General features: G+C 39.7%; 1 protein-coding gene across 1 annotated transcript in view; it reads right to left on the bottom strand.

The window, feature by feature from the left end:
- Positions 1 to 17454, bottom strand: part of LOC122564644 — a 73100-nt gene that overhangs the window by 15233 nt on the left and 40413 nt on the right. The window contains exons 8-11 of the mRNA XM_043719735.1: positions 12265 to 12321; positions 6236 to 6286; positions 5621 to 5671; positions 4111 to 4158 (exon numbers count right to left, since the gene is read on the bottom strand). Coding sequence (XP_043575670.1) covers positions 4111 to 4158; positions 5621 to 5671; positions 6236 to 6286; positions 12265 to 12321 — 207 coding nt within the window. The remainder of the gene's footprint in view (positions 1 to 4110; positions 4159 to 5620; positions 5672 to 6235; positions 6287 to 12264; positions 12322 to 17454) is intronic.

Raw genomic sequence — 17454 nt, forward strand, 5'->3', positions numbered from 1 at the left:
CCCCTGCCCATTATTTAGCAAACAGCCAGGATCATGGCCCACTAGATTTGTTTGAGATTATGTTCAGCATTGACTGGTTGGACTGAAGGGTCTGTTTCCATGCTGTATGTCTCTATGACACAAGAATTGCTCAGCCCTGGATTGATGTCTCCATTGCATCTTGACTAATGCATTTATAATTCCTCGCACTTGATCTGTCAGACTGATTATGGTCCAATCCTTGTTTTGCAAGGACATAATTCCTCAGACTCTAGTAAGAACAAGTGTCTGAATTGCTCTAACCAACTTCCCAGCTTGGAAATCAGATGAACCTTTTGACTAGCTCTGGTGGCACCCCGACTGACTTCGCTAAGGATTGCTCCCTTTTGACTTTTAGTTGAAGCACATGCAATGCGTTTTTCATGTAAATTGTTGGCAAATGATGTAGGTTGCTTATGTAGAACACTGACATGTCCAGCCCTTTGAATATTCAATGTTCCCCATTGTGACAAGTTGCCTATTTTACCGTCTGAGCTAAAAAGCAGTGTAAACCACACAGGATAGTGGCTTTCAAGTAAGCATGAACCAAGTCTGCAACTGACGCTAAGAAATCAATCTAAGGACCATAAGATGCATGTGTCCCTGTGTACAAAGTAGCTTAGCATAAACATGCAAGCCCTAGCTGACCCTGAGCTCCAAAGTCTTGAAATGCTGTGAGAGTTGGACCCAGAGCAGGGAAGATCATGTGAATATCCTGGTGGTTTACCATGCTAACCTGTATGGACAAAAGGTGGAGGAGGATGGTGTCTATGGAGCATACACGACATTGAGGTGAAGACAAGAGTTAGATGAAGGCCAGAACAAACATGTGGTGATTACAAGTATCAGGTATCTATTCATATTTACAAGTGAGAATTTGTACCATCTCGTTTCTTGGAGGAGAGGAGTGGAGAATTGGAAGTGGGATAGACATGATGTGCTTTATGGTTGAAATAATGCAATGAGTGGAAGGTAGTCTTTGACCATTAGTGAGATTTTGAAGTCGCATTTATAGATCATGGAGGAAAACTTTTCTTTGATAAAGTATTGGGGAAATAATAGCTAAAATTCTCCATTTTGTAAGTCTCTATTTTGTAATAATAACTTGCCTTTTAAAATGGCTAAGCACAGTGACCATAAGAATGGAGTAAGGGAATGCATGAATCTTGGTATAATCAAGTATCTGTCTGTTTCCCAAGCAGTTGCTATAATATAATGACTACAATACTGATTGTAACCTAGGTATTATCTGCAGTGACATAAACAAAGCCATTAATGTGGTGTCATTTAACTTATGTGAAACAGCACTAAATGTATTAATTATCTAATGGGAACTTAATTAAAACAAGAAACACTATATGGTGGGAACTGGACAAAAATGAGATAATTACGTACATTAAGTGTATAAATGACTAAGAATTAGATATCTATTTACTTTACTAAGTATTACTAAGAATTAGATATCTATTATTAACTTATTCAGGGATACCTATGATTGATACTCTAAATTATTGACTATTGATCTCTCGGCGGCTTAATTACAATAAAGTGTGTTTTTTGTAACTTACATGGGTCCGAGAATTTCTGTGTTACATTTTGATGCTGTGACTCTGCTCTCCCAACAAAGGGAACGTTTCTCCAGACTGAGTAAGTGGTCAAAGGTTTGAATCAGACACAACGCAGCGGTGGGGGCCCCTTAGGTATTTCTTGTGTCTGAACAGACGATCTGCTCCTCGCCTAGTGAGACTTGCACTTTGAAGGGATCGACTGAACTGCTTGGACCGAAAGAATAAGGTGCGAAGCTTTTTTTTCCCCCGAGGTTGTTGCGGGGTGACATTGGCTATTCTGTCTTGTTCCTGAAATAAAGAATTGGGACTGGGGACCCCGGTCAAGGAAGTGTTCCCCACTACCTGACGGATTTGGTTTAGAGAGTTGACTCCTTCGGATATGGCCGGTTGAACTCATAAGATTAGAGAAAAAGGAGGAGCAGTCTCGGTAAATTTCTCACTCTGTAGTTTTGAAATGGCCGGTTTAACATATGAAATTATAGAAAAAGGAGGACAGGCTTGGTAAATTTCTCACTCCGTTTTATTGATATTTCCGATTGAAATTTGTTTAGTGTAGAGCAAGGAGTCATAAGGTACAATGGGACAGTCCCTCAATGTAGTTGGAAAGGATACTCCAACTATGTGTGAGAGAATATCTGATCAGGAAAATGATATATAGTGTTTAGAGGCTCTTCAGATAAACTGGACATTTTGGTAAATTCTTTGTGTTAATTGGGCAATTTGGTAAATTTTTATATACAAATTAAAGGACGTCCAGTTTGAATTGTTGAATGATTGTGATAACGTGTGTGTGAGAGAGACAGCTGTCAATAGGATGGGGAACTGATTCCAAAAATATGACTTTTTCTACAAATGAGTGAGATGGACACAAAGAACTGAGAAGCCATTTCCACCTGATGGCACATTTCATTGTGATTGCATAAAACAATTGGCAGCAATTTTTAAAACTTCGAACGAAGGAAACAGAGAGTGAGAGAGAGAAAGAAGAAGAGAGAATAAAAGTCACACAGGCTACTCTCACTGATCTAAGTATTTACTCTTTGTGATCAGTTTTGAATGTACTTTTATTCGTTGGTGGTTACATGTTGTCTCGTGTAATCTTTGCTTTTTTGTCCCCCTGAACTAAAGATCCAGGAATTTTTGATTTAAGTCTGCATTTTGGAAATCCATGGTAATTTTAAAGTTTTGTCTGTGCCTTTTATTAGTTTAGATCATTCTTGGTTAATGTTATTTCCTTTTGAGGGACTAATCTATACCTTGTTGTCTACTCCACTCCACTTTAAGGAGGAAATATTCCATCGATATTGTTTTGCCCATTCATTTATGTTGTCAAAGGAACATTGGAAATAGAGTGGAATTGGGCCATTTGGTCTTCCGAGAAAGCTTTGCTATCTTCTTTCTGAACACCATTTTCCATTGAATGGCACGGTGGCTCACTGGTTAGCACTGCTGCCTCACAGTGCTAGGGTTCGATTCCAGCCTTGGGTAACCGTCTGAGTGGAATTTGCACATTCTCCCTGTGTCTCGTGGGTTTCCTCCAGGTACTTCGGTTTCCTCCCACAGTCCAAAGATGTGCAGGTTAGGTGAATTGGCCAAACTAAATTGTCCATAGTGTTCAGGGATGTGTAGGTTAGGTGCATTAGTCAGGCGTAAATGTAGAGTAAAAGGGTAGAGGAATGCATCAGGGTGGGTTATTCTTCGGAGGGTCAGTGTGGACTTGTTGGGCTGAAGGGCCTGTTCCATACCGTTTCTATGATCCCCATTTACCTTGATATCTTTCATATATGATCGATCTTTTCATTGAATATACTCAATGACTGAGCCTCCACAGGCCTCTGGGTAGAGGATTCCAAAGCTTCACCACCTTTAGAGTGAAGAAATGTATTTTTACTTCAATCCTAATTAGCCCACCTTTATTTTTAAACTGAAGACCAGCAGATTTTTTTTATAACTAAAGGGGGCAAAGATTGCAAATCAGTCGGAGTCGACAGCCTTGAGGAGCTAAATAGCATTCTTCAATCCCTGTGTTCCTTTCCAACATTTCAATTTATATCATAAAACAACTCAGTAGTGGCCTTTCCTCTCTCACCAGTTCCAGGCTTACAAATCCACTCATGTAAGCCAAGTGATTTGAAGTTAAATCTTACAGGAGTAAAGCCTGACATCTTGATATGTGAACAGTTTTACTATAATAAGAGTAGCCTGCATTTCCTATCAGCAAACAAAAACAGAAATTGATGGAGAAACTCAACAGGCGTGGCAGCATCTGTGGAGAAAACAAAGTTAATATATTGAATCCAGTGACCCTTCTTTAGAACCTTTGTTTATCTGTACCACTTCCTTTTAGTAACATGGAGCTGGCTTAAAAATTAAGAAGCTAGTAGACTAAGTCTGGAATCCATGGGATGAACAGCTCTTCAAAAGTCCAAAATAAATTAGCAGTCAGTTCGACATAGTCCATTGATTAAATGACTTCCCAGATAATGGCACTTTTATTGGCAAGATCTCAAGTTGTAGAATTTACCTGATAGTGTTCTAGAGTAAACGTAGATTGTGTATTCTTGTTGTCAATCTGTATAAGAAAAAAAGTCACAGTTTAAAATGTTTTTATTAAATGTTTGACCATGCAGATTCGAGTTTAAAATGCATTCAACACAGAATGAACACTTGATGAGGATGTATAAATATGATCATTAGCTAAATACAAAAAGATTGGTTAAAGAAAATATCTCATGGGAATGACATGGACCTGGCTGCTTCTCCTGGAAATTGAAATTAAGTGAAGGAGAACCCTGTAACAATGTGTTGACTGGTTGCTTCACCATCATCATTTTGTTGGTCACCACTGACTGGAAACTGAATCAGACCAGACACAAATATGGCTATTACAGTGGATCAGAGGTCAAGTATTTTATGGTGAGTGGCTCATTTCCCAACTGCCCAAATCCTCTCAAGTATTTTATGGTGAGTGGCTCATTTCCCAACTGCCCAAATTTAGAAATGTGATGAAATACCCTCCAAATTTCTTGGATGAGTGCAGTTCCAACATCAAGAAACTGGACAACATCCTGGACAAAACAGTGCAGTTGGCCAGCTCTCCATCCATCATCAATAATATCCATTCCTTGCTCCACTTTGAGAACATGGCTGCAGTGTGTATTACAAACAGTCTGCACTGCAATAACTTCTTAAGGTTTCTTTAACAGCACCTCTCAAACGAGTGATCTCTATCACCTCGAGAGAGTAGGCAGTAGGTGCACAGGGTCATGGTCACCTCAAAATGACAGATTGTTCTAACTTGGATACTTGTCATGGTTCCTTAATTGTCACTTGGTCATAATCCTGGATATCTCTACATAACAATTAGGGAGTACCTTCATGACCTGCAATAAATGTCCAAAGAAATTGCAGCAACCCCACCACAAGAAACTTAGAGGCTTATAAATTCTTGAGGGGGATAGATAAGGTGAATAACTAAGGCATTTTTCCAATGGTGGGGGAGTCCAAATCTAGAAGGCATAGGTTTAAGATGAGAGGGAAAAGATTTTAAAAGGAACGAAGAGGTAATGTTTTCACACAGGCGATGGTGCATGTATGGAACGAGTCAGAAGAAGTGGTGGAGGTGTGTACAATTACAATCTTTAAAAGGCATCTGGATGGGTATATGAATAGGAAGGGTTTAGAAGAATATGGACCAAATACTGGCAAATGGGACTAGGTCAGATTGGGATGTCTGGCCCGTCCGGACAAGTTGGGCCAGAGGGTTTGTTTCCATGTTGTATGACTCTAAATCTTTTTATTTACAGAGTGCACTTATAGATCAAAGAACTCTGAAAAAATCCCTATATATGCCAGCATTTCTTGGTAGTCTTCACCACTGCACTGTAGCCTTGAAGTTATGGAACTATTCTAGAATAAGTGATTTAATAATCCAACCAATCCTGCTTGCTAACACGCTAGCCTGAATTATTTGCAACAATCTTTTTCATTTGTCTCTTCCCCATAAAATCAAAATCTATAGGAATTATAGATACCTGAGATTTATCCTTCACCACAAGTTTCATTTCTTCCTCTGTACAGTAAGACTACATAAATAGAGAAGTTAAGAATGAGTAAATTACCATTTTATACATATGCATGCTAAGGGTTTACAGTTAAACTCAAAAGAATGAGAGATCTGGGTGGAGTTTCATTTCTTCCTCTGTACAGTAAGACTATATAAATAGAGAAGTTAAGAATGAGTAAATTACCATTTTATACATAAGGGTTTACAGTTAAACTCAAAAGAATGAGAGATCTGGGTGGATGTAGCAGAAAAAAAAGCAGGGCACTAACTGATTCAGTCTTTATCAGGCTATATAACTATTTAAAGATACCTGCACTGACTGAAACTAAGCTAATTTCCTAGCTCTCCTGTGACGCCATGTGGGTCATATACTAATAGGCTGCACAGTTGAAAATATATATTCAAAGCCCAAAGCACTCCCTATTCACAGTACAAGCAGCCAATCAAGTCAATTCACACATGAACTAGCCTTTCATCACTTAATATTTTACTTAATTTAACACGAAAGGGTAAAAACCCCAAGAAAGCTGAAACTAGTATGAAATGAAACATTACTTAAGTGACACCAAGCCCAAATTGTTACCTTTCCTTTAGATTTAGCGAACGAATATTCAAATGTTTCCATGCTTCCAATCTGCAAAAAATGTTTTCATTTCTCATTACAAAATTAGATAAAAGTTGATTTTAATTTAAAATAGTTTAACCTTCCAAAAATGTTTGTTCATAAACTTTGTATCTAAAACTTCGTTGTTACAAAGAGCTTTATATACAATAATGCATGGAAGATTTAATTCTGAAGGATGATGGAAAATTACAATTATTTCATGTTCAATGTGAGAGTTGTTCGCTGTTTTGGAAGAATGATTGAAGGAACATGTCAAGAGTGTATTTCTCAAGAAGGCTATGACTGCAAGATGTCAGAGTCAAACATGTGATTAATAACTTGAACTCATGCCAGAACATCAGAGCAACAGACTCTAGAACATTCCACGCATTATGCTTGTGATGCCAAAAATAACCCATTGGTCAGTGTTTTTTCTCAGAAAGCCAATTTCTCCACATAATTTTCTTTTCTAGAAATGTGTGTGTGTGTGTTGGGGATACCTAGGGGAAGAAGTATTTAAACTTCTATATGACTGAATGTGTACGTGAACCAATTACGCATTTTCATTGAGTTAAGGTTTGTTTGATAATAAATCCATAATTACATATATTAAGGAACCTGGTTGATTTACTTTTTGTTTAAAATCAGATAAAGATAAAGTATTTAAATGGTCATCTTGGCAACAAGAAAAAGTATTTTTATGCTGTGTTGCAACTTGTGGGGCAGTGGGATTACAACGATAGTCACAGTCCTCCAGCATTCATAGTAACTTTGAACAGAATCTCCACAGACCTGAGTGACATAAGAAATGGCAAGTCAGTTTGCAAACATGGTGATATGGCAGAAATGAGACTCCTGCTCATTGAGAAGCGAATTTGCATGAATTACCATGTCATTACTATATAATCTCACCTCACTGATATACATTTTCTTATTATCCCATGAGGCCTAAGAAAAACTAGACAGGAACAAGTCCAACATGAAAAGTACCTTGGGTACCTAGTGACTGCAGCTCATCACTTGATACTCCAGGCAGCCATGTTGGACAGGTAGCTCAAAACATACTCCATGCAGAGCGACTGTACACAAGGCTCTTATCAGCCTCTCTGTGTCATTTTGATACATCACAAACTCACTTCAATGATGCACTTTGGAACACACTAGCGCCTTTCACCTTGATACAGCTGCTAGGACACTTTGCAGAGACAAGCACCCATCTCATAGATTTCACCAGGATGCATCTGAAGACTCCTCATTTGCTCTTTTAGCATCCACTCACTTTGTGTCTGTTCGGACACTCGAAACATTGCTGCCTTGTCTGTTTGCGCTATGCCGCCTCATTCATAATTTAAAGGTCAATACTTCTACCTTGTCTTCCTGTTTAGCTTAGCAACAAAACCAGTTTAGCAGTTTATCTGTGTCAACTGTGATCCATCAAGAGGCCGAACAGGATGTTGGACGGCATTGTGTCATGTACCACATGACAGCAACTTATGCGGCCAGTACACGATGTACTTCAACCAAATGGTCATGTTTCCAAGTCTAAAGGGACTTAGTCTTGGTAACATTAAGAAAGGCTACCTCAGTACAGTAAGTCAATGGCAGCATCTGATATCAGTCCCAGGGTTTAGTCCAGTCAACCTATTGATGAAGTCAGGATCATAGAATCCCTACAATATGGTAAAAGGTCATTTCACTCATCAGGTCTTTTCAAAGAGCATCTCACCCAGCCCCAACCTATCCTTGTAAACCCGTATTTACTGTGGCTGATCCACATGACCTGCACATTCCTGGACATTACAGGGCAATTTAGAATGGCCAATCCACCTAACATGCAAATTTTCAGACTATGGGAGGAAACTGGCCATATATACTCTGTCTACTGAAATTCTGCTGTTTACCCTTTTCCCCATCTATTCTAAAATCATGGTAGGTTTTCATCTGTCTCACCTTCCTCTCTCTTAATTACCACATTCACTACCTTGTCCTCTACCATATACAGCAAGTGGCAGCTGCTTACACAGCAAACACACTGCTGCACCTCCTATGGGGTGTAGTGTCCATCAGGGATCCAAACACCATTAATCAGGGGCACAGTCTACATAGCCTACAAGCCCAGTCACAGTCAGCTTGGGATGCACACTGTGAGGGACTCTACCCGACTGCGGCTCGGGGAGTGGTCAACAATTATCCTGTAGGGCCAGCAGTAGCAGTCTGGGAGATTGCACGCCATCAGTTGGGGAGCTGCAGAGATGTTTAGGTACTGCTCTTTGAAGTTGGTCTGGGATGAATACCCGGGGTTTCCATTTATTAATTGTTAAGGAGATTGCAAGATGTGGGGAGGGCCTGTTCAGTTAGATGGGTGGATTACTGACAAAAGGGGTAGCTACGTCAAGGCTATGGTGAGGAGAATAGGCATTTGTGGAACAAGAATAGTAATGGGTAAAGCTCAAGGCATATACAGAATATGTGGAACAGCATCAAAGACTGTGGGGGGGGGGGGGGTAGGCGGTTATTGGCAGTGACCATCACCATGGACCACAGGGAGCATTGAGAGTAGAGTTGGTATCTTTAAGGTGAACTGTCAGGGTTCGGGGCTAGGCAGGACAGTAGGAGGTGAAGTTCAATGTGATGGGTGTCCAGATTGGGGTAATGGGTGGAAACGGGCTGTTGGAGTAGAGTGAAGCATCGCGGATACCTGCCGACTACACAGAGCCCAGTGCTGATGGTATCCACAGCAAACTGCACCCCCTGCCATCAGTTGCTCTTTTCTAGGCACACAATGAAACTGAAAAATAGCTTTGACGATGTCCATGTTGGGGAGAGTTAATATCACTTCGGGCAAAGCGTGGGATTTATGCTTGTTAGAAATTAGGACAAATACATAAAGCATGGGATAGCAAAGTCCAGCTACAATCTGTTCACAAAGGTTTCTTCACACATGTACAAACCCATAAAAAGTGAACATGCTATGTGTCAAACGTTGTTCATAGGCAGACTGCACCATCCCACTGGTGTTAGCAAAAGTAATGTTGTCATCTTAATGGTACAGACATTATTAACAATAATTTAAGAAGAAGCGAATACTGGTCATTTGTGAAATATCTAAGGGCAATGAAGGACAAGCGGAACATTGCTATATCATAAGACATATAGGGTTGAAGTACGTCTGGGATAGGAACAGGGTCAGACTACAGCAGGCACTCCCTTTTGGATATAATGTGTTGATCACTCAGCTGGTATGACTCCTGAGGCGAAAGTGAAGACTGCAGATGCTGGAGATCAGAGTCAAGATTAGAGTGGAGTGGAGTGGAGCAGGTCAGGCAGTATCCGAGGAGCAGGAAAATAGACGTTTGGGGCAAAAGCCTTTCATCAGGAATGATAATGAAGGGCTTTTGCCCAAAACACTGATTTTCCTGCTCCTCAGGTGCTGCCTAACCTGCTGTGCTTCTCCAGCTCCACTCTAATCTTGACCCTGGTATGACACCTTCACCAGGTTGGTGCATGTTCTGTGACCAAAGTCATTATGAAACAGCCTCTGAAGGTTTGCTCTGAAGCAGTCTGGAGTGGACCTTCAGTATAGTCCAGACAGAGTGTGCTATACCACCCTGGACTGTACAACTGCAGTAGGCACCAAGGTGAAGTCACAGAGTCATAGAAACAGACCCTTGAAGTCCAACTCGTCCATGCTGACCAGATATCCTGTAAAAACCTAGTTCCACTTGCCAACATCTGGCCCATATCCCTCTAAACCCATCCTACTCATATATCCATTAGATGCCTTGTAAATGTTGTAATTATACTAGGCTCCACCACCTTCTCTGGCAGCTCATTCCATACATGCGCCACCCTGTGTGAAAAAGTTACCCCTTTGGTACCTTTCATATCTTTCCCATCTTGCCTTAATCCTATACCCTCTAGTTTTGGACTCCCCCACCCTAGGGAAAAGATCTTGCCAATTTATCCTATCCATGCCCCTCATGATTTTATAAACCTCTATAAGGTCACCCCTCAGCCTCTGACACTCCAGGAATATTAGCCCCAGCCTATTTAGCCTCTCCCTATAGCTCAAACCTTCTGACCCTCGCAACATCCTCGTAAATCTTTTCTGAACCTTTTAAAGTTCCACAAAATCCTTCCGACAGGAGGGAGAACAGAATTACACACAATATGAACTAATGTCCTGTACAGCCGTGTCATGACCTCCCACCTCCTATATTCAATGCAATGACCATTAAAGGAAAGCATACCAAATGCCTTCTTCACTATCCTATCCATCTGCAACTCCACTTTCAAGGAGCTATGAATCTGCACTCCAAGGACTCTTTGTTCAGGAACACCCCCCAGGACCTGACCATTAAGTGTATAAGTCCTGCCTGATTTGCCTATCCAAAATGTAGTACCTCGTATTTATCTAAATTAAACTCCATGTGTCACTCCTTGGTCCACTTACTTAACTATTGAAGATCCACTCTGAGGTATCCTTCTTCACTGTCCACTACACCTCCAATTTTAGTGTCATCTGTAAACTTGCTAACCATATCTCCTATGATCACATCCAAATCATTTATATAAAATGACAAAATGCATTGTACCCACCACCAATCCTTTGGCACGCTGCTGGTCACAGGTGTCCAGTCTGAAAAACAACCCTCCACCACCACCTTCTGTCTTCTACCTTTGAGCCAGTTCTGTATCCAAATAGCTAGTTCTCCCTGTATTGTGTAATCCAATCTTGCTTTACCAGTCTACCATGCGAACTTTGTCAAACGCCTTACTGAACTCCATACAGATCATGTCCACCGCTCTGCCCTCATCAATCTTTCTTCATTGCTTCTTCAAGAAACTCAATTAAGCGAGTGAGACATGATTTCTGTGTTGACTATACTTTCCTGATGAAGGGCTTTTGTCCGAAACGTGGATTTTCCTGCTCCTTGAATGCTGCCTGATCTGCTGTGCTTTTCCAGCCCCACTCTAATCTATCCTTAATCAGTCCTTGCCTTTCCAAATACATGCACATCGTGTCCCTCAGGATTCCATCCAACAACTTCTCCACCACCAATGTCAGGCTCACCAGTCTATAGTTCCCTGGCTTTTCCTTACCATCTTTTTAAAATAGTAGCACAACATTAGCCAACCTCCAGTCTTCCGGCACCTCATCTGTGGCTATTGATGAAAATATCTCAGCACGTGGCTCAGCAATCTCTTCCCTTGCCTCTCGCAGAGTTTTAGGGTACACCTGATCAGGTCCTGAGGATTTATCCACCATGATACTTTTTAAGACATCCAGTACTTCCTCCTCTGCAATATGGATAATTTTTAAGATGTTGCTATTTATTTCTCCACATGATTGATGCTGAGAAACCCCTGAGAATGGGAGGAGTCATCTGAGAAGAAATTTGAGGTCTTTGACCTAGAGGAAGTTCTTCTTGTGGGAGACATGTTACACATTAGACAGCTAGCAAATATTTTTCCACATAACTTGTATTTTAATCACACAATTTAGATTTGTGCTCTGCCTGAAATGTTCACAGACCATTTCCAGAAATCTTAGATCCTTATTCACAATACTGGAATCCTCTGAAAGAAACCTATGTTTAAAGTTTTTGCATTAATATTAGCTTCTTTAAATATATACTTATTAAATATCATTTTGTTTCTTTAAAGATCTTTCAACCTCCTACTTATCTGACCGTTGAAATTAAAATGTTAAAACTTCAACTTTTTTTATTCCTTTGCTATATTGTCCCTTTTCTCTCATCATGGGGTCATGGTCTTAGTATTGATCCAGGCCAAATTTAGAGCTACAGAAGTTTATAATATAGATACTTTTAAAAACTGAAATACTCCATGGCTTGCAGCCCTGAAGAGAATTGTAGGTCTTTTCATGACATGCCATTTGTTAAATGGTTCCACAGAAGATGAATAATTCACAATCACAACCATTCAAAATTACAAGTAAATAAAGCACAACAGGTCCAACTGCTTTCTACTACTGTTGCTTTTACCTGTTCAAGATGTTCGGGTTTTACAATTATATCCATCTGTTGGCACGTTTGATCCTTCTAGAAAAAAACTCCAATATTTCAGAACTGGGAAATTTTGGTCTGGTATAATTAATATTTATGCAGAAATATCCATATCTGATCTTCACACTGGATTATTAGATATATTTATTAGTAAATAAGGCAGTTTAACCTGATTTCTACTTTTGCAGAAAAGGTTTTGATTTATGTTCATTATATAAACATAAAATAATTCCATACCATCTACATTTCTATCAGAGTGTTAACTTCTCATTACTTCATCTATAAAATCACATTTCGATGTAAGACTATGGGGTACTCCAATACTTCATCTTTCAAATTGCTGTGTACTGAGTATTAGTTTGACAATACAAAGTATCATGGCAGAGCCCAAACATCTCACACTATTTTGAACAAGCTACAACTAAAGCATTGAAGAGAAAGTGCACTGAGATTCATATCACACACAGCAGTAACAATCTCAATAGAACAAAAAGAGTTTCAGAGCAAAACACAACATCCACAAAAGAAACATTTGGGAAGCAGATATTTTATAGTCTGTTTCATATCTGAAACTTTTACACAGAAGTGATCCATTTGCCTTATAATTGTGTCAGGTTTCTGAAAGTGCTACATATTTAGTCATAAACCATATTCCATTCCCTCAAACATTTAAAACTTTTTCAATTGTTTGCTTGCTTTCACTTGAAAAGTAATTTGCATCCTCATGTTAAGAAGACTACCCATGTCCCAACAACTATCTTGATCAAAAGATCTAAATCGTTCAAGAGTTGGATAAATGATTTAAATGATAAAAGTATTCTTGCTTCAGTATTTTAATCAGAGACCAATGTGAGAAAAGAGAAAACTTTCTGTGAAGAAATTCAGCCATGAAAATGGTATTAGAAGAAACTCAAGTTAAGATTGAAGTGATTGTTGTCACATTGTAACAAGCAGGTATGTTTGTATCTTAGGACAAATGATAACTGTGCATGTGATGCTGAGGTCAGAAGAATAGAAATAGCTTAAAATAATTTTGTGAAGTTGAAAGATGTGTTAACAATGAATACTTGAACTTGAAACAAAGAAAAGGTTATGAGATGCTACGTAGTTCCCAATTTTCTTAATACCTCAGAAACCTGGACAATAAATAAAGACCTGTGGAAGAAAAAAACCCCTTTGAAACAGGATATTAAGACATCTGTTTAAATTTCATGAACAAACCATAACAGAAATGAAAGAGTGCTTGAAACTGCAAGACCAAAAACTAAAAAGGAACATACAGCAAAGAAAATGTCAATAATTCGGTCATTTAATCAAAGAAAAGCTCTCTTCTGGAGGGCAGAGTGACCATCACATAATTTGGGACAACGGTCTTATGTGTTTGGTTATTTGCTGCTGGAATACCTTTGCCCAACATTCCTAAGATAGCAACTTGGAGATTGTTGGTGACTCTTTTTTTTGTTCAAAGCAGTTACTTATTGGAGTGTCGGAGAGAGGAGACAGAGGTCAATAAAACATGTATTGTAAATAAACAAAATATGGATTGTTGCAAATTTCCTGGTTTTATATAGAATTTGAATTTATTTACAGAAAGCATAACTGCTGCTCCATGACCTACCTCTGTTGTTTCACCAGCACTGACCATTTAGTCACCTTTTTTCTTGCATTCCATAATATCTCTAATCTCTTACCCACCACCACCCAGAGTTGGTAACCTTGAGTTAAGGGCAGCAGAAAGACAGATTGACCTAGGTGTGGTTGAAAGTTGGATTTCACAGAGAGATTGCAGATAAGCTATAATGAATGTGAGGATGTGCAAGGCAAATGAGCATGGCATACCATGACAGCTGTCTGACTCCATGACTCCTTGTCTGAGTAAGTGCAAGTAGGACCTGAAGAAATTTTCATAACTGAGTGTGCAGCAAGGATATCATAAGCTACATATAGGTTAGCTAATTGGTTTCTTGACTTAGACACTGGACAAAAAAAAGCCATATCCTGCAAAGACATTCTTGTGAATATTTTTGGAGTTGTGCCAAAAGTTGTCCCTCAGACTAATTGAGCAGCACTTTGACACAGTATGCTCAGCTTCATAACTTATAGCATATGGCTAAGATGCCAGAAGTGATGTCACAATGATTAACAGTTCTGTACTCAAGATTGATTCTGGAGGTCTCATGTATCACGTGGAAAAATTATTGAGAATAGCAAGGATTTCAGTGGCTGACACTCAGCTGTATTAGCAAAACAATTGTCTAAAATTTGAATGATATCTCTACTAGATTGAGCCTCTGGGTCATGTTGATACTAGATGAAAAGCTAGTCAACCTTTCCCTACCAACCTACCTCTCACAGATATGTATCTATTTACCTGACAAGTGTAATAACTGCAGTCCTTTTAGAAATGCAGTCCTATCTTCACACTAAGGACACCACTCACTGTTACATGGCACTTCCGCCTTGCTTAATAGGATAGATTCAGAACAGATTCAAAACTGGGCACCCAGGAGGCACTGCGGACAGCAGCAGCAGAATTGAAGTCCACCACAATTTGTAACCTCGTGATTTAACATAACTCTCAGTCTACCACTACTGCGCTGGCAAGAGAACAACCATGGCTCAATGAGTACTGCAATAGGGAGCATGCCAGGAGCAGCATCTTGCATTCCTAACTAAAATGAGATGCTAATCAGTGAAGCCACAGCACATGCACACTAGGAAGAGAATGCAGCGAGCAATAGAGACAGCTAAGCAGTCCCAGGACCAATGGATCAGACCAAAGTTTTGCAGTTCTGCCACATCCATTCCATGAATGACAGAGGGCAACTGAACAAGTTGAGGAGACGTCTCAATAAACATTCTGTAGTGGTGCCCAGTATGTCAGTGCAGAGGATAAAGCTGACATATTTGGAGCTACCTTCAGCCAAGAATGCCAATAGATCATCCATATGAAATTGTTCTTGAGGTTTGTGGATCATATGTCAGTCTTCAAATTATTCAATTCATTCCATAAGTGTTCAAGAAATGGTCGAGTGCACTGGCTAAGGGCCTAGGCAACATGGCTGTTGTATCAAGACCTGTGGTCCAGAATTAGCCACGCTCTAGCGAACCAGTTCCAGTACAGCTACAATACTGACATCAATCTGATTTCAGTGGAAAATTTCAAGTTATGTTGTTATGACGCAGAGGCCGAACCCCTCTGTTAATTAAAACCAAACATGTAGAAAAGCTTGCCTCGCCTTGTAATCTGATAAAAGTGTGAGTGAGTGAAAGAGAACTCTTAATTTTCACTGTTCAAAGAAAAATAACAATTTATTTTCCTAACTTTAACAGCGAACAACTAAACATAAACTATTAACAAATCAAAGCCCCCTTTTTCTTAACAAAATACTATGACTCCAACTCCAACCATTACAAAAGAAGAAGTGCTAGAAAAATTAAAAGGTCTAAAATTTGATAAATCTCCTGGCCCTGATGGGCTACATCCTAGAGTTCTGAGGGAGGTGGCTGAAGAAAGAGCAGAGGCATTGGGTGTAATCTTTCAAAAATCACTGGAGTCAGGGGAAGTCCCAAATGATTGGAAAATCGCTGTTGTAACTCCCTTGTTCAAGAAAGGATCAAGATAAAAGTTGGAAAATTATAGGCCAATTAGCCTAACCTCGGTTGTAGGTAAAATTCTAGAATCCATTGTTAAGGATGAGATTGCTATATTCTTGGAAGTGCAGGGTCGGATTAGAACAAGTCAGCATGGATTTAGTAAGGGGAGGTCTTGCCTGACAAACCTGTTAGAACTCTTTGAAGAGGTAACAAGTAGGTTAGGACCAGGGAAATCCAATGGATGTTATCTACTTAAATTTCTAAAAGCATTTGATAAGGTGCCTCACTAGAGGCTGCTGAATAAGGTGAGGGCCCATGGTGTTTGAGGAGAGTTACTGGCATGGATTGAGGATTGGCTGTCTGACAGAAGGCAGAGAGTTGGGTTAAAAGGTTCTTTTTCAGAATGGCAGCGAGTGACAAGTGGCGTCCTGCAGGGTTCAGTTTTGGGGCCGCAGCTGTTCACTTTATATATTAATGATCTGGATAAAGGGACGGGGGTATTTTGGTGAGGTTTGCCGATGATACCAAGTTAGGCAGACAGGCAGGTAGTTCTGAGGAGGTTGGGAGGCTGCAGAAAGATTTAGACAGTTTAGGAGAGTGGTCCAAGAAACGGCCGATGAAATTCAAAGTGATCAAATGTGAGGTCTTGCACTTTGGAAAAAGGAATACAGGCATGGACTATTTTCTGAATGGTGAGAAAATTCATAAAGCCAAAGTACAAAGGGATCTGGGAGTGCAATTCAGGATTCTCTAAAGGTTGACTTGCAGGTTGAGTCCATGATTAAGAAAGCAAATGTAATGTTGTCATTTATCTCAAGAGGGTTGGAATGTAAAAGCAGTGACGTGCTACTGAGACTTTATAAAGCTCTGGTTGGGCCCCATTTAGCATACTGTGTCCATGATTAAATGGCAGAATGGACTCGATGGGCCGAATGGCCTTACTTCCACTCCTATGTCTTATGATCTTATAAAATGCTGCTCCAATAATACAATTCTTAAACATTATATTAATTTAACTTCTCAAGGTCCATATAGTCTCTTCTGCTATCCTCCTTCCGTCTTTCCGATTCTGTTGTCTTCTCCCTGGGTTGTCTTGTTATTTTTATTGCTTTTACTGGAAAAGGTATCTTTTGAAAAGTTTTTTTTGAGAGCAGCACATTTATTTTTTCGGATGGCAGTTGCTCTGACCAGTTTTCAAAATGCCCGAATTTTATAACCCCAACATCGTTCCCTCTCATTGTTCCAATGTCGTCAAAACAATAAACTCAAACTCAATTGGGGTTTAGTATCCTGGGCACAACTTAAATAAATTGGTTAACTTTGAATTGTTGCCAAAAAAGCAACCAAAACTCAGGTATCCATTTAACATCTAAATGCCACATATATCTGTTTTGGAACAGCCTGCCTCCTAGCTGTTCTGTGTACTGGCAGCTGCGGCTGTACTTTAAATGCAGAAAATGCTTTCTATCTTAAAGTGACCATTCAAGTCTTTTGACTTCGTAACAATGTCCTGTCCACAAAATGCAGGACAAGCTTTGACTTGGAGCCCTTGATTCCAGAACATACTATAAC

The sequence above is a fragment of the Chiloscyllium plagiosum genome, chromosome 30 (assembly GCF_004010195.1).
Source record: "Chiloscyllium plagiosum isolate BGI_BamShark_2017 chromosome 30, ASM401019v2, whole genome shotgun sequence".
NCBI lineage: Eukaryota > Metazoa > Chordata > Chondrichthyes > Orectolobiformes > Hemiscylliidae > Chiloscyllium > Chiloscyllium plagiosum.